This window comes from Lagopus leucura, unplaced genomic scaffold, assembly GCF_019238085.1.
Source record: "Lagopus leucura isolate 7727_CA_CO unplaced genomic scaffold, USGS_WTPT01 Super-Scaffold_100036, whole genome shotgun sequence".
NCBI lineage: Eukaryota > Metazoa > Chordata > Aves > Galliformes > Phasianidae > Lagopus > Lagopus leucura.
The window spans coordinates 410,629-437,878 of record NW_024962285.1 but is presented as its reverse complement, the minus strand read 5'-3'; the positions used below and the strand labels follow the sequence as shown (position 1 = coordinate 437,878).

At 43.2% G+C, this 27,250-nt stretch overlaps 2 protein-coding genes across 4 annotated transcripts in view; one reads left to right on the top strand and one right to left on the bottom strand.

Annotated features, from left to right (window-relative positions):
• Positions 1-429, bottom strand: part of DNAJC25 (DnaJ heat shock protein family (Hsp40) member C25) — an 8,349-nt gene extending 7,920 nt beyond the window's left edge. Inside the window, exon 1 of the mRNA XM_042882931.1 lies at positions 136-429. Coding sequence (XP_042738865.1) covers positions 136-429 — 294 coding nt within the window. The remainder of the gene's footprint in view (positions 1-135) is intronic.
• Positions 430-986: 557 nt separating this feature from the next.
• The window catches only part of ECPAS (Ecm29 proteasome adaptor and scaffold), a 58,592-nt gene continuing 32,328 nt past the window's right edge, over positions 987-27,250 (top strand). Inside the window, exons 1-16 of one of the 3 annotated variants that reach the window (XM_042882831.1) lie at positions 987-1,037; positions 9,943-10,073; positions 13,026-13,142; positions 15,472-15,590; positions 16,447-16,599; positions 18,708-18,876; positions 19,419-19,558; positions 21,642-21,723; positions 21,980-22,099; positions 22,234-22,319; positions 22,607-22,685; positions 23,739-23,788; positions 24,336-24,402; positions 24,505-24,627; positions 25,562-25,665; positions 26,871-26,994. In XM_042882831.1, coding sequence (XP_042738765.1) covers positions 1,016-1,037; positions 9,943-10,073; positions 13,026-13,142; positions 15,472-15,590; positions 16,447-16,599; positions 18,708-18,876; positions 19,419-19,558; positions 21,642-21,723; positions 21,980-22,099; positions 22,234-22,319; positions 22,607-22,685; positions 23,739-23,788; positions 24,336-24,402; positions 24,505-24,627; positions 25,562-25,665; positions 26,871-26,994 — 1,686 coding nt within the window. In that variant the 5' untranslated portion in view covers positions 987-1,015. Of the gene's footprint in view, positions 1,038-1,245; positions 1,344-9,493; positions 9,596-9,942; positions 10,074-13,025; positions 13,143-15,471; positions 15,591-16,446; positions 16,600-18,707; positions 18,877-19,418; positions 19,559-21,641; positions 21,724-21,979; positions 22,100-22,233; positions 22,320-22,606; positions 22,686-23,738; positions 23,789-24,335; positions 24,403-24,504; positions 24,628-25,561; positions 25,666-26,870; positions 26,995-27,250 lie in introns of those variants that run through there. The other 2 variants (XM_042882830.1, XM_042882829.1) reach the window with 2 other exon arrangements.

Below are 27,250 nucleotides of genomic sequence, written 5' to 3'. Positions count from 1 at the left end.
CCCGCGCCGCTCGGCACGACGCCGCCGGGGCGCGCGGGGCCGCCGCCGCCCGCCCGAGGGCCCCGCTCCCGCCCGGGCCCCGCGCTGTCTCTTACCGGAGCGGCTCCGGCCGCGGCGGCGGTCCCGCTCTCTCACCTTGAGGGTCTCGTAGGCGGTGGCAATGAGCAGGAACTTCTCGTGCGCCGCCCGCGAGCCGCCCGCCGCGGCCGGCTCCCCGCGGTAGCGGTCGGGGTGGTACTGACGAGCCAGCTGCCGGTAGGCGCGGGCGATCTCCGCCTTGCTGGCCTGTCGGCCGACGCCCAGCACCTCGTAGCACACGCGCCGCCCGCAGTACAGTCCCTCGATCAGGCCCCGCGCCGGGCGCGGCAGCAGCAGTGCTGCCGACAGCCACAGGCACAGCAGCCAACGCCGGCCGCCGGCCGCCGCCATCTCGGTGCGCCCCGCCGCTACCGCTGCCGCCGCGCCTGCGCGCTACCGCCGGGCCGGGAGGGGCGGGAGAGGGCGGGGAGCGGGGCGTAAAGCCCGCCCTGCAGCCCGCCCTGCCCCGGCCGCCGGCAGGGGGCTGCCGCCGCCGTAGGCGTCGCCCGGGGCACGCGCAGCTCTGCGCGGCCGTGCAGGCGCCTCACTGCCCCTCGAGACGGGTTTTTTGCACGGCTGCTCCTCCTGCCCGTGCCCCGTGCCTTGCCAAATCCCAGCGCTCTTCCCGACTTCTTCCAGCTTATCCTGCTTGTTCACCCATCCGAGGGGGAGCGCGGGGCCGCATGAGGAGCGGCTCCCTGATGAGGAGTGGCTGAGAGAGCCGGGGCTGTTCGGCCTGGGGAAGACCGAGGCGGGATCTCAGCAGTGCTCCTAGATATCTGGAGGGCGGGTGTCAAAAGGACGAGGGGCAACGGGCCGCGCCGGCTCTGGGCGGGGCCGCGGAGAGCCGCCAGGAGGAGAGGCTCCGCCGCCCGCGCCGCCGCGGAGCGCTTTTCTCCCCCGCCCCTGCGGTGCGCGCAGACGGGCGCGGGCCGGCATGGAGAGCAGCCTGGACTCGGGTCAGCGTGATGGCGGAGCGGGCGGGGCGGCGGGGCGATGGCTCAGCTCTTTCTAAATATAAAGGGAGGGCGGCGCGGGGCCCGTCCGTCCGTCCCTCGTGGTGCTTGCGTCGGGGCGGGGGAGGAGGCGGGAGCGGCCCGGTGCCGCCCGGAGCTGCGGAGAGAGAGGGGCGGGAGCGGGAGCGGCCTCGCGGTGGCCGGGCTGAGCGCGGCGCGTCTCCCAGCCCGCCCTCCGCCTTCTCGCCTGCCTTCACTCCCCGGCCGGCAACATGGCTGCGGCCGCCGCGGCCGCGCAGGACGAGCTCAGTGAGTGGCGGCGGGCTGCGGGCCCGGCCGCGCGCGGTCACCGCGCTACCGGGGCTGCGGAGATCGGGGGCTAGGGAGGAAGGCCGTGCGGCCGGCTGGGAAATGTAGTCCGGGACGGCGGCCCGGCCTGGCCTGCCCCGCGGCGTGTGTGACCTTGCAGGGCTGCGGCGCTCGGGGAGCGGCTGCGGGGGGGGGCTGAGGGGCTCGGGGTGGGAACGGCGCTCGTCGGCACCGTGTCCGCGGGAAGCGCCCTGCTCCTCTCCGCTGAGTCCTGTTTCCCTGCCTTCCCCGCGATACGTAGAGCTCTTCCCGGTTAGGATTAATTAATGGGCAGCGTGTGACTCAGCTGAGCGAAAGGCTGCTCTGGAACGATAGGTCTGGCAGCGTATCGGTGCTGTTGATGCCGTTGCGATTTTTCTCGTGGTGGTTTTCGTTCTCTCAGCTCGCTTCTGTGGAGGTGCTTTCCTGTGGAGGAAAGCGCTCCGGGGCGGTGCGGGCGGCGGAGCCTCTCTCCTGGCGGCTCCTCGCGGCCCCGCCCAGACCCGTTTGAGGCGTGACCCCGCCGGGGGCTCGTGGTCCGGCCCGTTGCGTGACCTTTCAACCGCTCTTTGTTCTGCTCAGGAACGGGGCTGGGTGGCACGCGGAGCGCCGGGGATGTGCTTTATGTAACGCAGGGCCTCGTGGCGGGGTGCGGGTCTTCGGGTTACGCCGAGCCTTGTGTTGGAGGGCACGAATGCCAGGCTATTTATTCCATTGACAACTGGGAGAAGCCGTGATCGCGGCAGTCCTGGCTGCTGCTGTCCTCCAGGAGGTCCCTCCGACGCTTGGCGCAGCAGTCGGTGCGGTTCCTTCCCGCAGCTCTGCCGGTTCTGTCCGTGCAGCGTTTCTATCTTCCCCAGCCCCAGAGCTGATCCTGCAAACCGGTCCTGAGCTGCGGATCAGCTTCTCCACAGTCCTTTGTGTTGAACTGCTCTGAATGTCTTCAGGGCGAGACTTGTGTCAAAAACTGCCTGGTGTTGTCGTTGCTGCTCTGCTGCATCCTCAGAACAGAGCAAATTTCACTGAATTCTAAGCCTTGTGAGAAACTGTGTTTGGTCCAGTGGAGAAAGAGTGTTGTTTTTTTTTTTTGATTGGTTTGTTGGTTTTTCCCTGGTACCTCATCTGCCACTGTCATCTTACTTAAATTCCTCTTTCTCCATTAACTTTTATCCTCAAGGCGTAGGAGGAGTGGGAAACTGAACCATCCCCTCTTTTGATGCACTCAAAGAGTCTAACACTAGCATAAGGGGAAAGAAATCTGTTTCTTTTCAGAATGATGGTACGTCCCAAAATAAGAGGTGTAATTATTACTAGTTTTAGATTTGAGAATCAGTTTTCCTTTTATATGTATTTAGTTCTGTAGCACCAGTAAAACACAAAGTTCTTTGCTTAGGTTACATAGGTGGGTACTGACTGTTTGAGAGGTCAAGTTAATTGAAAGCAGCATCAGAGTGAAGATTAAAAATCAGTGCAAAGCCATTTAACTGACCCTGAAACTGCAAAAGTTCAGATGTAAGAGTGAGCATTTCATTTTGAGTAATTGCCAGTCAATTGGATGGGAGGCCTGAGCCTGGCACACTGCAGATATGTGGAATTTGGGATGCACTCTTCCGTTTAAAAAAAATAAATAAAAATAAAAATTCCATAATATGGAAGGGCAGGATGGAATAAAGGATATAATCCTCCCAATGCATTCCCACTGCTTTCCAGTCAAAGCCTTTAGAACAACACAATGTAGCCCAATTCTACAAATGCTCCCATAAGTGGTTTGCCTTTGGGTGCATAATGGGTTACTGGTAGAGCCAGGAATAGCATGCAGCAAATCCTGACTCACTGTTTGCTGCTATAATGGTACAGGGTGTATTTTCTCCCAGAGAAATACCGTTTCAACAAGAACTTGACATCTTTTCTAGCAGTGGCACAGTAGGCAAGAACCAGTTTGATTCCCTAACTCAATCCTTCTGCATGCAGAATAGCACAGAAACAATTACTTTTCTCTGGAGAGACTGAAAGATGTTGGAGCTTTTGCAGAAGCAGATGTTTGTCCCTAAGCCTGTGTGCCATCCAGGCAGAGTCACCCCTGTGTTCCCTCTGGGGAAGATGCTGGGGACTCCAATGAAGTGTTGGTTCTGTGGTGCCTGAGTAACTGAGGCTTTTTGTTTGCTGTACTGAGACATGCTTCAGGAAGTGCTTTATTGCAGCAGTCCCACTAATATGTCAAACAGACTTTTCCAGGAACGTGAAGATAATTTACTGTTTTATGCACAGAACTTTGGTTTTCTACTCTTCTTTGTTTTGCAGAGAACCTAGGACTTTCTCCTAGGTTTCTAGTTAAACTGTTCCTAGGATAGTTAAATACCAAGTCATGTCCTAGTCTTGGTAGTTTCTGGAGTCTGTTTTCATGAAAAGGAGAGGGTATCTTGTTTGATCCTCAGTTGCACCAGTACATGTTGCTGAGATGGCCAGCCTGCTGCACATAATGCCTATGAATACTTGAAAGAGATAAGACTGTCTTTGTGAGGACAGGAAGGAGGGCCTGGGCACAAGAAGTGGAGCTGAGCTCAGCAAGATGATGTCTTGGCAATGCAGAATTGATAGGCCAGCTCTCTTAGCGAGACCAAGCATCTGAAGAATTCACATGTGTGATTTTAGCTGGAAAAAAAAACCAAAGGTGTTTGCTTACTTTCTTTTAAAGAGTAGAAAACACTGAACTATTTATTTATTTGCTTTATCCTTTCCATGTCTTTCTGTCGTTCTGTTTGGCAAGCTACCATAGAGCAGTCTGGAAGAAGGGGCATGTTGTCTCAGTGAGCAGGGTGTGGGCTGTTGACTGCAGGATTAGTTCTGAAGAAGGCCGAGTGATACTGCTGACCATGCTACAGCCAGTGTCACAGGGTCTTGGAAGCTTATAGCACACAAGTTGGAGTCATTTGGTTTTTGCAAGAGGTGTGGTCTTAAGCACTGAATCTTGTATTCTTTTTTGTAATTTTAAATGGAGACTGGAGGAAGCAAAAAAAAAAAAAAAAAAAAAAAGAGGGGAAAAAAAAAAGTAAAACACATTTTCTCACGAATAGGTAACTGCATTGCCATGGTAACTTGAGGATTTCAAATTCCAAGTACGCTGTGTCAGTGGGAGCAAATTGGACGCTGCTGCTGGAAGCAGGAATACAAAGATTCATCTTGTTGTCCTGCCACTTTGTTTCCTCCATATGTTGAAAGAGAAGGTCTCTTCCTACGCAGTGCCTATTGTTAAATCATCCTTGTGTTCTTCCTTTTGGAGACATGTTTTTTTTCAAAAAAAGCCTCATAAAAAATTGAATGCTTTGTGAAAATACTGCAGAGCCTTTAGGAAATAAGTTGTGACTATGCCAAAATACATGAATAGCTATTACAAATTTTGCATGAACTTAATGGTATGAGCTTTAAAAATAAAACTCTGTTATTCATCCTTCTACTTATGCAGTTAGTTCATTCTTTGCTGTTTATTTTAATCCTTAGTGAAAGGTCATTGTCATAGCTGTGGCATGCGTAATGTTTTGAAGACTTCCTATTTAACTAGGCATGATTTCTCATGTGCTTCCTAATGCGGTGGGCGAGTCTGACCAGGACCATGGTTGGCACCACCACCATAGCCAGACTGTGGTGATCATCTTTCTTTAAAGAAACATCTGCTAGCTTTCATGTACATATCTAAAGGGAAACTTGAAAGAATATTCCAAAAACAATGGAATCAGAGCTGCGCAGAATGACAGTAATGAATTAATCTTATTTGGATTTTTCCTTCCAAAGATCACAGTGGACTGTGCATGCTCTAGTCTTTTCCATTGGCATGAAGGTGCTGAAGTGCAAGCTTGTTCTTGGAGTGATTTATTTAGAGCCTGGCATGTCTGGGCACTGGGGTTTCTAGCTGTGTTTCCACTGATGCGTGCTTCTTGTGCTTCTTTCTCTCTTTCATTCTCAGCTTTCTCAGCATTTTGTGTTGTTTTTTTTTTGGTTTTTTTTTTGTAAATTCTCTGGTCTGTTATTAGTTGATCCATGGTTTCCGGCAGTGAGTTCTTCCCCCATCATCATATTCAGCAGATTCGTGGTGGGTTGACAATGCAAGTAGTTTATGCAGGTATAATAATTAGCTAATACTAGTGATGTTAGAGGTGGCAGTGAATTGCAAGGTAGCACTACCATCCTGACTTTGAGATGAGAACTTAATGTGACATTTAGGAAGGAGATGCCATTGCACAATCCCAGGCAGCTGAAATACCACCTTCTTAGAGGGGTTATTGCTCTACTTTATCAAATGTCATCTTCGCTACTTGCTCCTTTCACTGCTTCTAACAACTTGCAGATTATCTCTGTTAACCATTCGAATTAACTTGTGAAAGGAGAAATTGCAGGAAGGGTGTCAGATGAGCTGCATTCTGTGCGTGGTTTGGGATAGCAGTGGTGAAGGCTGAGTTGCTAGAGGTTCTCTGATGTGAAATGTAGCGCTGTTACTGTCAAATTGCAGTAAGATTGCTGCAGCAGTAAATTTTAATTGCTTTGGGTTAGTCAAAGTGTTATTGTGCCATCTTCTGTGCTATGTAGCAAAGCAAGTTAGACCTCCTTGCTTTAATTATTTTTATTGCAGTAAAGCCACGTGGTCTCCCTTCTTGAAACTACAACCCTGCAGATTTACAGTACTTGATGGGGGCCATAACCCTGGACAGGTCTATGATAGGTAGGCTGCAGTCCAACTCCATCTGCTGTCTTCCCCCTGCCTCATCCCTCTTGGAGCCGTTTGTTCACTAGAACTTCTGCTCTGCTGTCAGCACCAACAGCCTGAGAGGTGGGCTTGCTCAGTAGAATGAAAGCTGGGAATTGAATGGTTGATGTGTATGAGATTTATAGCTCTATGGACATGATCCTTCTTTGTTTTCCTGTGCTGCTGCTATGGATACAGCTTGCAATGGAGCAGAGGAGTGTGACTTGCTTGCAGGCTCACAAACTCCTTCGTTTCCTACTTGCAGCCAGGCTCCCTGAATGGTCTGGCCATCCCAGCATCTGGGGCAAGTAAATGTGATTGTAGCGTTAGGGCTTAATCAACTAGATGGAAGAGAATGAAGAGAGTGAGAAAAGTAATAAACTTGTTTCATGGAGAGGATAAGCAGCGGGGTAGCTTTTTTTTTTTTCTTTCTGCTCCTGGCTTTCCTCCCATCCAGCTTTTTTTGTTTTGTTACTGCAGTTCTGTTTGCTCCTTGTACCAACTGAATAATATGAGAAGCTGGAAATTGTGTAAATGCTTGTAGTTCACAGGAGTCATAGGAATCACAGGATTGTAGGAGTTGGAAAAGACCAGTGGAGATCCCTTGGTTCAGCCTCCTGCTAACACAGATTCTCTGCAGTTTGCAAAGACGACATCTGGGTATGTCTGTGAATATCTCTAGAGCTGAAGAATCCACAGCCCCTCCGGGCAGCCTATGCCAGTGCTCTGTCACCATCACTGTAAAGAAGTTGTTCCTCGTGTTCAGAAGGAACTTCTTATGTTTGTGCCCATTGCGTCTTGTCATGTCACTGGGCACCACCAAGAAGAGCCTGGCCCCAGCCTCTTGACACCCACCATTTTAGATATTTAGTGGCAGTGATAGGATCCCCTCTCAACCTTCTCTTCTCCAGGCTGAACAGCCCAGGTTTCTCAGCTTTTCCTCTTATAGAGGATGGTCCAGCTCCCTAATAGTCTTTGCAGCCCTCCACTGGACTCCCTCCAGCAGTTCCCTGTTCTTCAACTGGTGAGCCCAGAACTGGATGCAGTACTCCAGATGTGGCCACACCAGGGCAGAACGGAGGTGGAGGAGAACTTCCTTTGTGCTGCTCCTAAATCCTTCTAAATCCCTGGATATCATTGGCCTTCATGGCCTCAGGACTCAGAGCTGGTTCATGGTAGTTCAGTACTTCTGTACCTTTTGGAAGATGCCAATGGCCTGGTGGCTCAAGCAAATGGCTTGGGGAAACAACTTCACTTGTGTTTCATTACAGCTGAGCATGATCTCTTCCCTTGTGAAGGAATGTGGTGCTGGGGAGGTTCCTGAGTCAGCTGCCATGAGAACAGTGGATTTGTAGTGGTGTCCTGGAGTCCTAGTTCCAAGGGGAAAACATCTGATGATTCCACTGATTGCTTGAGCTGTTTCTTCTGCACAGAATCATAGAATCACTCAGGTTGGAAAAGACCTTAAAGATCATCGAGTCCAACCACAACCTAACCACACTACTCTAACAACTGTCTGCTAAATCATGTCCCTGACCACCACGTTCAAATGGTTTTTAAACACATCCAGGGATGGTTGTGTTTAATCACCTCCCTGGGGAGCCTATTCCAGTGCTTAAGGATGCATAGGATGTCCCAGGCAGCCTCTGAGCACTCTTTGGGTCATTAGACATCCTGGCGGCAGGAGGTATTTCAAGTAGTGAAATACAACACAAAAAGGAAGGTGAAAAGGGATTTGGGATTTAAAAATAAAAAGAGATAAATATCTTAAGATTGTTGACTAGCTGACAGCCTAAATGTTCTGTGAAATCTGTCTGAAATGAGATCAGCTTGCAAGTCTGCATTGTGAGCGCTGCAGAGTTTTGGCTTATAATTTCCCTGATGCTAAAATTTCACATTTCTCTTTTCAGCTGCTTGTCACTTACTGAGCAGAAAATAAAATGTTGGAGGTGATATGTTGGAGGTGTTTAATCTGCAGCTGGCAGAGGAGGGATGGCGCTATAAGGAGTCACCACATGGATAGGACAGATTAAAAAATATATATATATGACAGAGAAGCTGTTCTGCAGCTACATCATGGGGGACTTCCTGACCAGAGCTTTTGTATTTGAGCGTCCTTTATGTTCACTCACCTTTAGTAGTGTATATTTACCCAGTCTTTTACCTATTCCCTGCAGACACACTTTCTCTTTTACCTCTTAGCCTTCCCAGTGATTGTTTTCCTCTGAAGGAGAGTTTTCCTTGTCACCCTCTAATCTTGGCTTCTGCCAGATCAGTCCAGGTTAGTCTTTAGGGAAGCAGTTTCCTCCTGCAGGGTGCACTAAGGCCTTTAGTCCCTTAACACATCAGACATTTCCTTGCTGCCTGCAGGGAGGCTCCCAGTGCTGTGTGCCAGCACCCAGCCTGGCTGTCAGAGCAGCGGAGTGCTGGGCAGGTCTGGCTTTGCTGCAGGTATAGCTGTCGGGCCAGCTGCAGATGCCTTCAATATTAGCTCCTCCATCCTCTATACAAAGGCAGATGGTTCTCAGCCCATGTATGTGAGCTGCTGACAGAAGAACTTGGTCTCATCTGTTTTCTTGAAATGGTCTTTTGCTATCTCAGTGAGAAAATGGATGTTTTCTGTTTTTTTTTTTTTTTTCTCGGTCTTGAAGGATTTGCAACTTCTTCCTGCTTGTGGAATTTAATTTTCTTGTTGTTTTCCTTCTTTGTTTTGGTTAGGAGACCTGCTATTTGAGTTTTGTTACAAAACTCCAGCAGCTTCACAGAGTGATAGTAGGATAGTAGTGTTTTAAGTTGCAGCAACATATCTGTGTTTTGTAGTTGCAGCCTTTTTCCTATTGATGGTAATATTGTCTTTTTTGGGGGGGAGGGATGGGGAGGGGAAGCTAAAAAAAATTGTAACAAGTCGGCAGCTAATTGAAACAACATTTGTACAGCTTTTTAGAGATATTCTGAATCTGTGTGGCTTAAAAAAAAAAAAATTGGTTATGGACAGAATGGGTGGGTCTGTGTCAAGACGTCCTATGAATTCTCCCGCTGGTATTAAATTTTGATCAGCAGTCTTAAGCTTTTCGAGGACCTTTTCACTTATAACTTGTTGTTCATGCTTCTTAAGTCTACAGCCTGTTAGTTAATTCACTGCTGCTGTGGTGTGACTTGTCCCAAAGCTTATATCACATGCTTTCCCTGGACTTTTTTTTATTGCTGTGGCACTAGCTGTAATCTGTGTTGGGTCCTGCTCTACGTGGTTGTTTTGTTCTGTTTGCACAGCATCTACAACAATGAGGTCCCCAGGCATGACAAGAACCATAAATTTAACAAGAAGAATAAGAACTGGCTGCTAAATCTTTTGTACTCTGTTATTATTTAGTAGAGATATGGGATGTCATGGTCTGAATGCAGATCACAGCGTACTTCCAGAAGTTAGCAGCTCTACAGCCACACAGCTTTGCTGTGAAAGCAAGAAGTGCAAAAGGTGAATTAGAGATGACAACCTTTCATACCACCTTTGGACATGTTTTGGTTTTTACTTGAAACAAAATATAAAGCAATATCATGGAGATTTTAACTGCTTCTGTCTGTAATAGGAGTCCTTTGTACGTACTTGTGGAGAAGAGTACAGAGAGTCATTGGGCTGGTTTACTCTGTTAGTTAGTGTTAAAAGGTGGGTCTGTTCTTAGTGTTGCTGAGACAAAGGTATTTGTGTGGAGCATCTCTTATGAGCCTACTAAGGGATGTTCAGGAAGAAAAAAAAAATCACGTTGCTGCAGTTTTGAATCTTGTTGATTTATTTTTTCCTCTCTTATTTTCTTTAAACTGCAGATCAACTGGAACGTGTGTTTTTGCGTCTCGGCCATGCAGAAACAGACGAGCAGTTGCAGAATATTATTTCCAAATTCCTACCCCCTGTTCTCCTCAAGCTGTCCAGTACTCAGGAAGGAGTTCGTAAAAAGGTAAGGATGCAGTCTACTGTACCGGTACATTGTTCTCATCAGGCAGAAGGAAATGGCACTAAAATACTCTTTGGTGCTTTTTGTGAAGAGATTTACTCTTTCAGGAAATGGTACTGTGAGCCTGATAGGGAGAAAGAAGATAGTCATTGCCTGCATAAACAAGGTGTTTTGTTTATGTCTGATTTTTGCACGTGCAGACTGTATTTGCTTCTGCTTGAAGCCAGCTTACTGTGAGTTAACCTGAAACAGAGACTTATTCCCTCAGAGTCATCTGCCACAGCTTCCAGGATAGAGGTGTTGTACATCCAACCTGGCTCAGATTGCATGTGGAGCAAGCCCCCTTCTCTGTGCAAAATACCTCATTGATGTTTTTCAGTATTTGACAGCAGGAGTAGAAGCAAAAACCAAATAATTTTGAAGGTCTGAATTAATGTCTGTCTGAAGGAGTTCATTTCCCTAATACAGAAGACTGCTTTGTTTCAGAGTTCATTCAGATACACATTCAGTATTACCTGCAAAATGGTTTGGCCCTCTCCTACTTGGATGTGAATTAGAGAGAGCAAATATTTTGTAGTTAGGATTGAATATGTGCCTAAGGAATTCAGTACCCTGCATTAGCTTATATAATAAAAACTCATCTCCACATCCATGAAACAGCTCTGGAGCACAACAGAAAAGGGAGGAACCTGTGTGACACTTTGTCCCGCCTAATTGCAGACCCATTGTGGCAGTCATTAGTCTTTCAGCTTGTGGAGCTGTGTTGTCCATGAGCACAGAGATGTATTGGCAGGTGGAAACCCAAATTATGGACTCAGAAGAAGGGACACAGTGCAGATCATTCTCATGGCTGCCATAAGAGAATCTCAACTCTGCTGTCAAGAGACAAAGCCTACCAAAATGGGCCAACGTCAAAGCACTATTTAAAATGAGGTATTACTGCCTAGGGGTAGAGCACACAAGGAGATGCAGAGGAAAAGCATTCTGGGATTGCTGAAGCCTAACTTTGTGGTGTTCAATGGAGGAGCCAAAGGTGGGGAAAAGGATGGACCTAGGTGATTTAGGGAGGAGTAATTGTGAGAAAAAGAATCACAGAATCGTAGGGGTTGAAGGGACCTCCAGAGATCATCGAGTCCAACCCCCCTGCCAAAGCAGGTTCCCTACAGCAGGTCGCACAGATCGGCATCCAGGCAGGTCTTGAACATCTCCAGAGAAGGAGACTCCACCACCTCCCTGGGCAGCCTGTTCCAGTGCTCCGTCACCTCACTGTAAAGAAGTTCTTGCACACATTTGTGCGGAACTTCCTGTGCTGCAGTTTCCGGCCGTTTCCCCTCGTCCTGTCTCCACTCACCACTGAAAAGAGTCCGGCCTCGCCATTCTGCCCCCCACACCTCAGATATTTATAAACCTGGATCAGGTCCCCTCTCAGTCTTCTTTTCTCAAGGCTGAACAAGCCCAGTTCACTCAGCCTTTCTTCACAGTGGAGATGCTCCACTTGTGATTGTGTGGAAGTGTTGTTAAACTTCATGTTAAAGGCATGAGTGAGGAGACATGGATTCTGACAGTGGAACACCTGCTTGTGTTTGCTGTTCTGCCAGGAGGATTTGACCAGAAAGGCAGCTGAATATAAGAGGTCCGAGAAATTAAAAGGTTCTGAATGAAACATGGACCTGACAGTGATAGCATGAGAGGGGGTTTGATAGACGTGATGCCATTCCACTGTGCTAATGGATGTATTCAGACTTGGAGGGAGGGTCCTTATAAATATGTAGCTATCATGTGCTCTTGAAACTATGAAGAAAGGCACTCAATTAGCTAATGAAATTTCTTAGAATATTTTTATATTATATTTTTCATAGGATCACAGAGTGGTTTATGTCTGAAGGTGCCTTAATGATTTTCTAGTTCCACCATCCCTCTGCCCAGAGCAGAGAGAAGGGCTTATGACTTCTGCACATCAGCAAAAATGTACCTGTTGTTGAACTCTAGCCTCAAAAACATGTTAAGGCAATGGAATTAATATTTGCTGCGAGTGCTCATACCATTGGAAAGTTAACGCTTAAAAAGTAGATAGAGTAGAAAGGAAGAAGGACAGTCTTTGTTCACCAAGCTACTGACTATAGACGAAGTGGCAAAACTGAGGTACTGTGTTGTAACTCTCTTGCAGTTATTGCAGTATCACCCAAAATTAATACACTCCTTGAATTACAGCAGCTTGGGGCCCTGACTACTGGTGTAACCATTTGAGCTTGAGCAGTCACCCATCATTACTGTGATTTATTTTTTTTTCTTGTGCTTTGCTGGATATCTTGTGCAGAAGGATGTGAGAGGCAGCTTTGAAATCCAAGAAGGATCATGTCTACTGGCTTCCCTTGATCACTAGATAGGCAACCTTGTCATGAAAGGAGATTAAGTTCTTTTAAAAATCCACATGCAACTTAACTGTAGTTTGAAATCTTATAGTGTTTTAATTGTTTTGAAAATGTAGCTTTCCTTCAATTAATAAATGAGTAAAAAATAACATCAGTCTGTTGCCAGTATGCTGCTGAAGTATAGACCAATAGAGTTTCAGGACTTGCTTTCACCCTACTTCAAGGCACTTTGTTTATGTAGTGGGGTGACCTGGGCTGATTGCCCACCCAGTCACTCTTACTCCTCCGCAGCAGGAAAACAAGGTGAAACAACTTGTGGGTGAGGATGATGACACGGAGATTGCTAACCAGTTACCAACACAGGCAAAATTGACAAGACTTGTGGGAGATTAATTTAATTTATTTTCTGTTAGTAATGGAGTAAGACAGTGAGAACTAAATCAAAGTGAAAACACCTTCCTCCAGCCCCCTTCTTTCCAAGCTCTTCAATCTCCATTCTTCTAGTTTCCACCCAGGCAGTGCAGGTGGATGAACAGTGGGGGTTCTTTCATTTCTTTCTTTTTTTTTTTTTTCTTCCTCTCAGGTCATGGAGCTGCTGGTTCATCTGAATAAGCGAATAAAAAGTCGCCCAAAAATCCAGCTTCCTGTAGAGACATTGCTAGTTCAGTATCAAGATCCTTCTGCAGTGTCTTTTGTCACTGTAAGTATCTGTTCTTCCAATAACAGCTGCTGGTTTACTTGAAATAAGCAGAATATTCCTTAAAGCTTTTGCATTTAGTTCTGTCTGTTCTCCTAGCAAGTATGTTATTGAAAGGATATTGACCTCTTAAGCATTTTTTTAAACTATATAGCCTGGTAGGGTTAAAACTTGGTTTTATGAAACAGCTAAGGTGCTGATTTTGTTAAAATTACTCTTGATCTTTCACAAACCGTTGTCGTTGCTTCTGTTGTACAGAGCCTGCTTATTGCAGCAGCCCCATTCTGCAAATTGCTGCCAATCCTCGTCTGCATGTGTGAAGAAATGGGGCCTTACTTAAAGCGTCTGCATGTCTCTGAACACATGACAGCACTTTTTTTTTTTAATTATGTTTTTAGAGTCAGGACCCTTGTTGAGCAAGAAAAGATTAAGAATATTTTATGGGTTGTAAAACTACATACTAAATAGTTTCATTAGATGTAGTTGGAAAATGTTTTTAGATGTTTTGTAAGACTGAGGAAGATGATTGTCATTTGAGATGTGATAAATCTGTTGCAAATACCAATCATGAGCAAGGGATAAAATTGGAGGGAAGCTTTCTGCTCATCTCATTTGGCTGCTGCGTCGTATGTAGCGTTAATGGAAAACGTAAGGCCTCAAAAAACAGAAAGGAAGATATTTCTACTTTAAAACTGCAGTCACATGGAAGTAATCTCAGATTGACTGCAAACAAGTATGATTATCCGGAGTTCACCTTTGCAAAGTGGGTGCAGTGTTCTAGTCTGCATGTGTTCTGAGGGCAGCAAAAGAACCACTGTATCTGAAGACAAACTGCTTTTGGCAGCATGTGTCAGAAGTCTGTGTTCAGTGATGTATGGGTGATGCCTGTTATTATGTGCAGTGAGGTAGTGGGCTCTGAAAAAATTTAGCAAGTGCCATCTATGAAGAAATGTAATGCTTCCCACTTCAGCGCTGTGTAGGTCTGCTTCAGTGTTTTAAGAGTTCCTGCTATGAATTGTTGCTTGTACTTCTTGCCAAATAACTGCCAGCAAATGAGGTACACAGCTGAGATCTGCACTGCATTGGACTGCACTGGTGTACTATGGCTGCCAGCCTTCTCCTTGCATGTAGGTTTTCCCTGAGTTTCTCCTCTTCACTGCATCCTTTGACAAGCTGAACTTAGTATTTATTTTGATCACAGAGTGGTAGTTGGGATGAGCAGATTGTGACTAGATCCAGTAGGTCATAACTAGGTCTCACATTTTATTGAGCTAGCTGGAGAAAGGAGCTTACACAACTGTCAGCACCATTCTGGAATTATCTCTGTTACTGTTTTTTCTCAATGTATTTTCAGTCAGAGAGACTACCAGAGTGAATTAAAGATCAAAAATAGTCTCTCTGTTTTCAGCTCTTCATCTTCATTAGTCTTTAACCTCTTAGTAGCAGTTTGTTTTTAGTTTTTTAAGTGATTTGTGGGTTTTTTTTGTTTATTTTATACAGAATTTGATAACGAAATTTACATTATTATTTCAAGAGCACAAAGCTCTTTCTCTCCAGTTACAAGCTAGATTTGGATCAATGGTAGCAATTAAAGATTGTCCAGTATTCAGTACTGCTATGCTGTCTTGTCCCTGGACTCTGTTTGGATTGCATTTGCAGCTTTTAAATATGATGATTCAGAAACACATCTCAAAAGGAAACTTGCCTATGCAGCTGACTCTGTGTTTATTCAATAATGGGTAACATTTTTCTTTTAGAAAAATAGGTAAGTGAAAGCACTGTTTGATTTCATTGAAGTTGTAGTTTAGGTAAAGCTGAGTTCCAGATTCTCTGTTGCGGGTTGGTTGCTACCCACTGGGTAAGGCTGCCCAGGGCCCCGTCCAACCTGGAACACCTGCACAGATTCCCTGAGCAGCTGTGCCAGGGCCTTTGAATGAAGAATTTCTTCCTAATATCTAACATAATTTCCCCCCTTTTTAGGTTAAAGCCACTTCCCCTTGTCTTGTCACTGTCAGACTGTGTAAAAAGTTCTTCCCCCTCCAGTTTGTAAACTTCCTTCGAGTACTGGAAGGCTGCAGTGTAGGTCTCCCTGCAGTGTTCTCTTTTCTAAACTAACAAGCCCAACTCCCCAACCTTTCTTCACTAGGAGGGTTTTCCAGCCCTCAAAAAGCATTGATTCTATTCAGCCTTGTAATTAAGAAGTTGGTCTTCCAAAACATAATCTGCTTCCAGCCACCAAATTTTAATACTGCATTCCAGAAGAGTTTAAAGAATGGATATTTTGCATTGTTATGCATTACTGTGTTTTGTTTTGTTTTTTTAATTTCTTTAGAATTTTACCATTATTTATGTTAAGATGGGATACCCTCGTTTGCCTGTGGAAAGACAATGTGAATTGGCTCCAACTCTTCTCACTGCAATGGAAGGGAAACCCCAACCACAGCAAGACAGGTATAAATGCGTATGCTTGGAGTAAATTCTGTTTGTATCATCTTAATAAAGTCATCTGTATCTTTTCCTAAAAGATTTCTTCTTCTGTGGTGGTGTGTTCGCAACAGAAGCTGTGAATTGCTGTGTACTAAATGTTTCTAGAAGACTGTTAATTATAGATTTGCAACTTAGGTTGAGGTGTCCATGGAAAAAGACATAAAAATAATTTCCTTCATTTATTCTACAGCACTGCTGCAACATAGAGGTATTTTAAAAATAGGCTTGCTGAAAGGTCTTGTACTAAAATCTTGCTGGTTTTCTTGAGATAAGTGTCATGATATTTGTTTTCTTTGGGAGCATGGCTTTACCCTGATCAAAAGGCAAGTACATGAGTAAAAGGGGCTTTGGGAAATTTGGGTGCATAAATACCAGAACTACTTTGTGTAGGCAGTTTATTGAAGCTGAACAGCGTCAGTCAACATCTGCTCTAGGCTGACTCAAACTGGTATCCTTACATGTCTTGTGGATGACATTGCTGTAGAGTGTACTTTGTGGCATAATGGCAAAACACTGAAGACTGAAGAAAGGTAGTGACACTGTCTTTCCAGGGGTGTATGAGTGTGTGTGTATGCTTGCATACTTCATGGTCTAATTTAAACACAAATCCTAATTTATATCCTGTCTTCCATTGTTTAGTAGATTGAGTATCAGAGGCTACTGGATTTAATTATTTTAAGTTTTGTGAAGACCTTTTTTTGCTACTAGGGGCCATATCTCTTCTTAAAGACCTATATCTTTGATGCTAGGAATAAACTGTTGTGTTGTTGTGTTGTTGTTTTTTTTTTAAATAGTTGCAGTAAATGTAATTGTTTTTCAGCCTAATGCATCTTCTAATACCAACCCTTTTTCACATGAAATATCCTGCTGAACCACTGAAAGCAGCAGCTTCTCCATTTAATCTTGCTGAAAAACCAAAGACTGTACAGCTGCTTTTGGACTTTATGTTGGATGTTCTTCTTATGCCTTATGGGTAAGCAAGAGTTAATGTTGGTGCTGTCCAGTAACGTCCTTATGTGTGAAACTTCACAAACTGCACCCTTGGAAGCTGAACTTAAAACATGCTGTTATTTCCTCAAATGAAATTGATTACATATTTCAGCAATATACAAAGCAGGATCTTTATTTTAAGAATGAGATGAACACCTTCCTTATTTAAAAAAACATGTTTTTTCTGGTTAATTAGATGTTATACTACTCTGTCTTTGACCTCTTTGGGATAGAAGTGAAGTTATGTGGCATATGAGCTACCTTTTTAAACAACTACATCTTTAAAATAGAAATCAAAATGTTTGAACTTGTGCAGTAGAGTTTTGAGTCTCAACCCTCCAAGGCCATAAGTAAGCACAGTCTAATACTTGTACTTTTCAGAACATAACTTTTAATGAGGAGATTTTCTTGCATCTGAAATGGAGCTGTAATGGTGTGTCATGTTTCTGAGAGCAAGAATAATTTACAGAACAACTTGAATTTAGTGCTTACTATTAGTCAGGAATCTTCCGGTGTCTAAAATCAGTGCTTTCTCAGAAGTTATTTTCTACCGATTTTAAAATGTCTTTTTATCGCTTGAAAAATTTTTGAAGTAAAATAGAAATAATTCTATTGCAGGAACAGATTTTCTAATAGCTCATGGATGCTAGTAGGATCTTTTGGGCACTTTACCATCTTACATGCAAGTGGAATAACTTGCAAGAGTGACTTTTTAAATTGTGATCATATGGTCTTTCTCCATGCATCTCTATTGAAAGGCATGTTCCTGTCAGCGGTTTGAGGCCACATCTTTGCCATTTGAGTGTGTGGAGTGTGGCAGTTGAGAGTTCTGAATGCCCAGTCTAATTCTCTGTTCTCAGCTCAGGTTTGCCCAGGTTTATGCTGCTAGCTTCATTCCACACTAATGCATCTGTAACTTCAGGAGGTGAAGTCCTGTGGTATTTTAATGTGACTTCAGTTCCTTATGCTTTTGTTCTTTGGCCAAGCATGCCAAATAATTTTTAAACACTCAGAGAGACCGTGATGTTAGGGGAAAGGAGTAGGCATCTTTTTCTGATTTCATTCTCTTTTCAGAAAGAAAAATGCTCAAAGAGTGTCTTCATCTAGCCTGTGGCTCTGGTTGACCCTCTTCTAAAGTCTTGCTCCCTGGGCAAGATGTTGCAATTGCTGACTGCTAATTTATGCCTGGTAGAACTTGCTCACTCATTACCTGTTTGTGAATTAGCCTTGCCAGTTTACATATGGTAAAAGCCAGAAAGCCTAATTTCTGGGCTTTAAGGCTTAAAATGAAGTGTTTACAATTATGACATCAAAATCTCTTCTTGGAGATTTAGGAAGAGCATCTGTCCTTGCTGTTGTGACTGCTTGCTTCAGTTTGTTGTCTGTGTGCTAAATGCAGAACACAGTATGGCCGTCTGGAGCAGTACAGTTATTGTTGGTCTCTTCTACAGTTTTGATGCTTTCTTGTACTGCTTGTATTGAGCGAGTTTCCAGGTGTACAGGGAGAGGCAGGTTGATTTTTGCCAAGATATGCAAATATTCTTAGAGTTGCTAAACTCGCCAGTCTGCAAAATGACCGAGCTCTGTAAACATAACTTCTCTTGCCGCTAAAACTGCCACTCCCTATACCTGTGTTTTTGTTGTCAGAAATTGCTTCTTGCTACTTTGCTGTGTTGCCCATGTCATTACTTCCCTTAAAAAGTTCGAGGTGTTTCACAGAAATCATACAAATGTTGCAAAAGCTTTTAATATAACTTTGCCAAATCTAGTACTCTGTGTATTGACTTAATATTGCAGAGACAATTCATTTTGGTTTGTAACCTGAGATGCTTTCCCCAGAAATGCAGGTGGACCCTTCTCTTAATAAAGTTATTTGTTGTTTTGTTCATGATTTTGTTTCTTTTTTCCAAACAAGTATAATAAGATAGTGTCTCAAATCATTAAAATTCTGTCTTGTGTTAGAGTTGTGGATTAATTGAAGAGGAATACACAAAATTGAATAGGTCATTTGTATTCCACCCATTCCAGCCTCCAATTCAATCAGCAATATGGAGTGGCAAAGCCTCTAATGAAACTCCATTCCATATTTAGGTACGTACTGAATGAATCTCAGAGTCGGCAAAACATGCCCTCAGGCCAGGGCTCTTCATCAAGTGCTATGGGAGGTCCTGGAATCCCTCAGCCGCCTCCAGGGATGAGCTTTTATGCAGCCAAGAGAGTAATTGGAGATAGCCCATGGACACCAGAGCTGCTGGAGCAGGTACTTGCAGTCACGGAAGCTGACTGTGGGGAACTGAGGGGTGGTAACCAGGACAGCTACACGCAGAGCAAGAGAAGGCTGGAGGGAAAATTCTTAAACTAATTCTGGCCAGGTTTTCATTTGCTTGAGCAAATGTACTGAGTAATTGGGATGTGGTGCCTTAACAAGCTTTCCAGCAGTGGAGTAGAGGTAAGTGGTACCTCCCTCTTTCTGCCAGCAGTTCTCTGAGCTGGTTAGGAAGCAGGCATGACCACAGCATACTCTTGCATCTTATTCTTGCAGATAGTAAGGTAGAAAAACTTACGCTCTAAGACTTACGCCTTTTTAGCAGGTGTCAGCAGAGTTCCCCTGATCAGTATGCAGATAGTGAGCAGCAAGTAGTTGCTTGAAGGGGTGCAAGAGGATAATGCTGTTGAGAGCATATGAACTTGAATGTAACAGGCAAAAGCTGGCATTTCAGACAGTTGAGTTGCTATGATTATTTTGACATATGCTTTCATGTCAGTAAAACTGCATTTACCTTCCACTTTTTTGTTTAATAGTGTAAGCTGGGGATAGTGAAGTTCATTGAAGCAGAGCAGGTGCCAGAACTTGAAGCTGTTGTACATCTGGTTGTAGCCTCCAGTGATACAAGACACAGCGTGGCCACTGCAGCAGACCTTGAACTGAAGAGCAAACAAAGGTACAGATCTGGATATTTAGAAAAGATGATGCTAGTGTTTCTAATGATGCTCAGTACAGCTAATGTGGAACAGTGTAGCTTAGTCTCACAACTGGGAAAATCAGTAGGCTCTGGAGCTGAAGCTGTAACTGCAGACATCCTTGGTACTACATTTGAGCCGTTTTCTTACTCCTTGGTTTCCACATTGTCCCATGTGGATTACTGTTGACCTGTTATGTCTGGGTAAGTGAGTCACAGCTAGTCAGTATATATAGATACTGCCTTTCTTGGAAAAGAAAACTTTCATTTGATTTAGCTAGGAGGTAAAGAGACTAATTGTGAAGTGAACTGTAGTCTAGAAAGCTTGGCAGCCACCATTGTTTGCATTTTTGCTTGTCTGCAGTTCAGCTTTCATCATCTGTGGATAATGCTTCTATCATTAACTGTTCATGAGACTAGGAAAATTGCTGTTGATACTGTTTGCTGAGTCACTGACCATGTGAAGTATGTTGGCTTGTGCTCCAAGATGTAGACTGAGATAGACTTGTCTTTGGAAAGTGTGGATAGCTTCCCTATTACTAGAAGCTAAGAGCTACTTAGCTTGGAGTCAGTTATGTAATGTGAAACTGTCTCCATTCAAGTCTGTTCATGTGCCTCAGAAACTGCATAGCAGATGGTTCTACTGTCTGGAGAGAAATAGGACAGTCTGGTGAATGAAGATATTCTGTTCTTTTAGTGATTGTCTCATCTTTCCTTTGATGTTGGTATTCTGTATCTGGAAAGCAAAGTATTTGGACAAAACACATGTTAATATGCAGTGTTGAGTCTTTTATGAGAAACAGAGCATACTTCACAATTCACTTGTTTAGAAATCAGCTGCTTTGCTGAAGGGAGATGCTTGTGTCTTCCTCAGATTTTGAAGTATGGATGTCTACATTTGTTTCCTTTTGCTTATTTTGTATATTCTTGTGTGTTTGAAACAGTTCTCCAATAGACAACATCAGCTAAATCAAGATACCTGAGAAAAGTTACAAGACAGAGATTCAGATTCTTTCAGATCTGAAGAGAATATATTCTGATTTTTCTTACCACTGTGTTCTGTGTGTAAAATGCATTTATACTTAATCAGTTTCCTCACATGCATAGAATTCTACTGATAGATCCGTGGTGGATGAAAAGCTGCACGTAAGCCAGCAGTGTGCACTTACAGCCTAAATAGCCAAATGTATCCTGGGCTGAATCAAAGGAGGGCTGGCTTCATCTGGGAGAGGGAAGTGGTTGTCCTCTGCTCTGCCCACGTGAGGTCCCATATGGATTACTGTGTCCATGTCTGGGGCCCCCATCTCAGGAAAGATGTGAAATGTTGAAGCAGATCTGCAGGAATGATGGACAGGGACCCTATCAGGGAGTGTAGCGAGAGGACAAAAGGGAATGGTTTTAAAGGGAAAAGAGGGGAGATTTATGTTAGGTATTAGGAAGAAATTCCTTACTCAGAGAGTGGTGAGGCCCTGACACAAGCTGCCTGGAGAAGCAGTGGATGTCATGTCCCTGGAGGTGCTGAAAGGCAGGTTGCATAGGGCTTTGAGGAGCTCGGTGTGGTGAAAGTTATCCCTGCCCATGGCAAAGGAGTTGTACTCAATGTGGTCTTAAAGGTCTCCTGCAGCCAAAACCATTCTATGATTGTGTGGCTGTAGTTATCATGTGGGCAAATAGATGGGTCTGGTAGACTGTGATTAAATAATCCTAAGATTACAAACAACCTCTTCAACAAAACACCAGGGCACTGCAGCTTATGAATATTGGAGGCATTTCTTAATAGATGACCATTTCATATTCAGTCAGTAGATTTCTTTCATTGGACAAGAAGTGAGAGCGTGCATTTCTGATGACTTATTTAGTCACATTACTGCAATTTATAGTTGGGGCATGTAATCACGTTCGTCCTTATTATACACTACATGGGAGGAGTGGTTGGAAGTCAAATCAAATCTAATTAAACTCGACTAAGAATAGACATGTGATGCGCAATGTAAGATGAATTTTTTTTTTTAAGTAATCAATGTTCAGTATCCTAAGTTGGTGTTTGATGTGTTTTCTTCTTTAGTTTAATTGACTGGAACAATCCTGCTATCATCAACAAAATGTATAAGGTGTATCTTGGGGATATACCATTGAAAACCAAGGAGGTAGGATTTATGTACAGAATTGTATACATACTTAATTTCTGAAGTTGTTGTTGCCTTATTTTATTTGTTAAACTATGCACACGTGTTCCTTAGATCTGTTGCTTCCTCTGATCTCTGCTTTCAATGAATGTGCTGTTGATTATTTTTTTTCTCAAAGAAATGTCCCAGTTCATCTGAGTTGCAGAAGGTAATTTAGCAAACTTGAAAGTACTGCTGTGCAACAATGCCAGTCTTATTTCAGCTCTTTTTATGACAGGGATCTGTTCTGAAGCCAGAAATGAAACGAGAGTCAGTCAGCACTCGTGTTAAATTAAAGATTGTTCCTCATCTTCTACAATCCAGACAAGCTGCAGAAACATTCCCAGCCAACATTCAGGTAACATGTATGTTCCTAAGCTGCTTTTTCAAATGAGCTTCTTGATAATAGTGCTGCTTGAAGCAGGGGAACTAGAAAATCTTTGAATATGAGACTGGACACTTTCTGATCTGTTCTGTATTTGGTCTGTCCAGGTGGTTTATGATGGACTCTTTGGTGCAAACACAAATGCAAAACTGAGAAGTCTGTCCCTGCAGTTTGTGCATCATATTTGTATTATGTAAGTAATCAGGAGTGTGCATAAAGTGTTCTAACAGTTTGCCTAGGAGCCACCATATTTATTAAATATGTAACCTAACTAAGGTCGAAGAATACTACTATAACTCACAGAAATTAGGATGGGTTTTTTTCCTTTAATCTTGGGAATAAAGGGGCACAGGGGTTGTGTGTATGTTTGTGCATGTCAAGCTGTGATTTTGCAAAGCTGAGGGGAAATAAAAGTAATATTGACAGTATATTTTTAAGGGATGCAGGAAATTTCATGTTCTTTGATATTTGTAATTTCAGTTGTCCAGAAAGTAAAATAAAGCCATTAGGCCCAGTGCTTCTAAATGGACTTACAAAGGTGATCAATGAATACAAAGAGGTAAGCTGAAAGGTTCTTTACTTACAGAACTGTGAATCTTCATATACATACAAGCAAAAGACAAATGTCTTTATGGTGGTAGCAAATAAATCTTTTTATTTGTGTGTAGTTGCCTGAGGTGGCTCTCCATGGGCACTCCTTAAGAAATTTTGTTGTAAGAGAAGAAGGAAATATTTTGAAAGGTTACATATTATGGGAAAACTGTTTTATTTATTTAACTGCTCTGGATCGGTGCTTGATCACTATTTGCTAATTCTTGGGAAATAATAGTGATGGTAATCTAAAGAGTGAAACAGAGTAGCATCCATTTCCTATTAGTCTTTACTTTGGAGCAGACAGATCTCAACTCTACGTGTGCACTCCATTTTGCCAAGCACTTATAGCGTGAAACTGTAATACCTTCCTTCCTATTTATCCAGTGAGAGTATTGCTATGGAAATCATATTAAAAACAGAATTGCAAGTGCTGCTCTGGCCCAGACCTCTGTTGTGCAACACTCCTCCTTTTGCTGGTACCTTTGAACCATTGGCTGTGATCCTCTGGTTTGAATTGGTGTTTGAAGGTGTGAATCTCCTCTGCCATTGTGAAAGAGGTGAAAAAGGACTGATTAGGAGGGAGTAAAGGCATGTTTAAGTAGGTGGAATTGGTCATTTGCAGGATTCATTGGTCAAACTGCTTCCCTTCTATAAAGCTAGTGTTTAGGGTCAGTGGAAAGTTTCAGTGTTCCTTAGGTATTGCTTTGTATTTTGCCAGATCTTTGTAGTTACCAGCCTCAAAGTAAAACCCCATTAACTGACTCCAGAAGAAAGATGTGCATTTTGTCACTGTTTCTAATTTTCTGTTTCTTTTGGAAAAGCATGTTCTCTTGGTTCCTATCTGATGCTTTTATTCTTTGATGTCATTACGTTCCAGGATTTTGTCCATGAAATGCCTGCTTGAGCACTTTGGAGACAGGATAGAAAATAAATAAATGTTTAATTAAAGAACATTTCTATGCCTTTATATATTTCTAGTTTTGCTGAGTTATGTATATATATTTTTTTATCATTTAAGGATTCAAAATTGCTGTCAATGGCTTATTCAGCAGTTGGAAAACTCTCCAGGTAACAGAAGTGCCATTTAAGTAGTGGGTCATTGAATAGCTTTTTTACAGTAATGTGTTATTTTATCAACAGCAAGCCCTGAACCTCCTGCCAGTTTTGCAATTGAATGTACAGCACAGAGGAAAGCATTCTTGATAACTATGGAGGTGTAAAATGAAATATGCATTTGGCTGATAGCTTCACTAGAAGTGATTAATGGCAGCTCATGAATAATATATAGAATTTATAAAATGATTCCACTTTGTGGATTGACAGAAACATAAATTTAAGGAATGTACAGCAAAGATTAGAATGCATGTGGCTGGACAAGTGGTATGTTCAGTGCTTTGCTGGTGATCTAGTTCCTTTTCCCTAGAGTATTTTGATTTCCAACTGTGATGAGGGGTGTTCTGCTATGTGGTGGAAATGGATAAGATAGAGCAGACTATCTGTACTGGCTGTGTTTTGTTTGACAGTTAAAATACGGAGTGAGGGAAAGATCAATAAAAAGTGAAACAACTCAATTTAAAAAGCCCAAATACTCATGAATGAAAATATCTTGTTTCAGCCGAGTGCCTCAACTCTTTACCAAGGATATAGCACTGGTACAGCAGTTTTTTGAAGCTTTGTGCAAGGTGGGTGCTCACAGGGCTTTGTGAAATCATAAGTATTTCATGCTGGTTTTGCTTCTTGTCAATGTACACTGTAAAGTAACAGAAGTATGTTTTCTACTGCAGGAAGATGCTGATACAAGGCTTGCCATTCAGGAGGCCTTGTCTATGATGGTTGGAGCATACAGTAACTTGGAAGGAGCCCAGCGTACTCTGATGGAAGCTCTTGTAGCTTCTTACCTAATAAAGGTACTTCCATTCATGTCAAAATTAAGTAGCTTAGAGTAAGAGCTATGCAGTCATCTTTTTCCTGACCCTGTGTGTTCAGTTCTTTTGCAACACACCTTGTTTTCTTGCTGAATGCAGTATTCTGCCATGAAATGTTTGTACTGTGTTGCAGTGGTGGCTGGAGGAAAGTTAATGCAGTTTTATGTTTGTGATCTTTTTCACAAAGAAACAGTGTCTACAACTGTGTGTACCTCTCTCGTAGTCTCCTCCTAAAGAGGCTTGAGACACTAATCCAGAGGAATCTAGACTTCATTAAGTGTCTTGATTTTCCTCAGGATTCCCCACAGGTCTGGGCCTGAATTTTTAGTGAGTGGCTTTTGTATACTGCATGTTCATATGGGTACTCAGGGTTACTGTAGAAATATAGATATTTCCAGTTGTTGCACTAATAGCTGTGTACAGGACTCTTTTCATGGTGGTTGCCTGGGTACTGCAGCAATCTAGGTCTCCAGGCAATACCATTTTTAAATCTGAAGCTAGCAGAGACAGTTGTCTTCCTGAATCAGTGTTTCTGGTTGTGTTGCTCCTGAGCACAGTTCTCTTTTCCAAGGGTAGATTATAGGTATCATTCTTCAGTTCTGAACTGCTTTGGTGAGATCGTTCAGATACACTAGAATTAGTGATAACCCTGATTTGTAATTCCCAAAATTGTGTGTGTGTTTAATTTACCATTTAATTCTCCACTTGGGTATATGTGGGAAGCTAGCTTTTCTCCATTTCCTGCCATTCCTGCCATATGAAGAGTTAGCAAGAGCAATGTCACAAAAACTTATAAATCCTTTTGAGTTAAGTTGGTGCGAGAGGCAGAGTGGATGATTGCTGATAAACACAGTGGTGAGTGCAGATCACTGGTGTACACTTACAGCTTGGCATACGTTTATCTGTTCTCTTTAAGCCTGAAGTTCAAGTACGTCAAGTGGCTGTGAAATTTGCTAGCACAGTGTTCCCTCCAGATCATATCCCTTCCAGATACTTACTGCTTTTAGCAGCAGGAGACCCGTAAGTTCTTTTTCTTATTAACCTTATTTTTTTTCACTTTAAATTATTTTCATCCTATTACATACATATTTAAGCTAAATATATATATATAAAAGATCCAGTATGTGTTTGGATTAAATGCATGTTTGTGTATATAGATAGATAGATAGAAATGCCTGGGAACTAATGTACTAAAAATCAAATACAGTTATTTGAAAATTGCCCTCTAACACAGTGGTATTTTTGGTAGTCCTGTGGACAACTGTTAATGTTTCCTGTGCTTGCTATGGCTTGAATTCTTTTTCTTGTTTCTGGTGAACTGCAGCATTCAAAGACAGGTTGGATGGGGTCCTGGGTAGCCTGATGTAGTGTGTAGCAACCAGCTTACAGCAGGGCTTTAGAGGTATCTTCAAACCCAAGCCATTCTGTAATTCTGTGCTAATGATCAGCTGCAGTCAAAGTCAAATGTGGCATGGTGCTTCTGGTCACCTTTACAGTTGTCTTTTTTTTTTTCCTCGTAAATTGTGGCAACCTGTTGTTGTCTTGGATTTGTAAAGAGTCTGAAACAGAGTCTGCTTTTATACAGGTTGCCATTTGCAGCTGAGGAGCAGGTGAATTGTTAAATTATAGTAATCATTTCATTCACAGCTATCTGTTCTTGTCACTTAAATGTCTTTTTTCTCCAGCATACTTAATTGCTCCATTGTTTTAATTCGTGCAGCTGTTATATAACTGAGGAAAGTTTAGCAACAGAGAAAGCAACAGAACAGTTTGTTGCAGTTTAGCACTGAAGTGTCAATGCTGTTTTAGGTGTTTCAGCTACACTGGGAGCAGTAAACCTGGTTGGTGTCATCCGAGGCTTGTAGATAGGAAGTGATGAGGATTTCCATCCTGTCCCCTCACTTAAAGAGTCCAAGTAGGAAGATAAGCAAACAAGGACATGGGAACTGGAATTTGAGGACATCAGTAGGATCTAAGATGTGCAGAGGTTGCCTGGTCCAGACTTTTTTATGGCAGCTACTCATCAGTGTGTTTTTTCTTCCCCTTCTCTGTAATAAACAGTATAAAATTCCAGTGCGTATTTTCTTTCCACTTCATTTCAGAAAGGCATTTCTATTCTAAAACTGATTGCTCTTACTCAGTTCTGAGATCTCATTGTTCATTAAAGACTGTTGTTCATTTGTACTGCGCAAATAGCATCTGTCTCTCATCTTTTCTTCTGAAAGGCGGGAGGAGGTACACGGAGAAGCGCAGCGAGTGCTGAGAACATTTCCTGGTAAAAATGAAAAAGAGAGTTCTGGGAAGCAGATGCCTTCCTTCCCTGAAATGGTTCATTATATTCAAGAGAAGGTAAAGTGCTTCTGTCCTGCTAAATGACAAGACTGATGCTTAAGCATGTACAAGGGTGATGTTTTCCATCCCTATCTCCACTTCCTCTGCCTTCTGCAAGGATCGGAATTAGTTAAGGTCAAGCTGTTCATCTTCATTGCTATTAGTAAAACCAATGGCCTCATAAGCAATGCTTTGTGACCTTTCGGAACTCCAGCAGAATGATATGCCAAAAACAGCGTCAATAAGTTAGCCCTAACTGTTGGCAGTGAGGAAT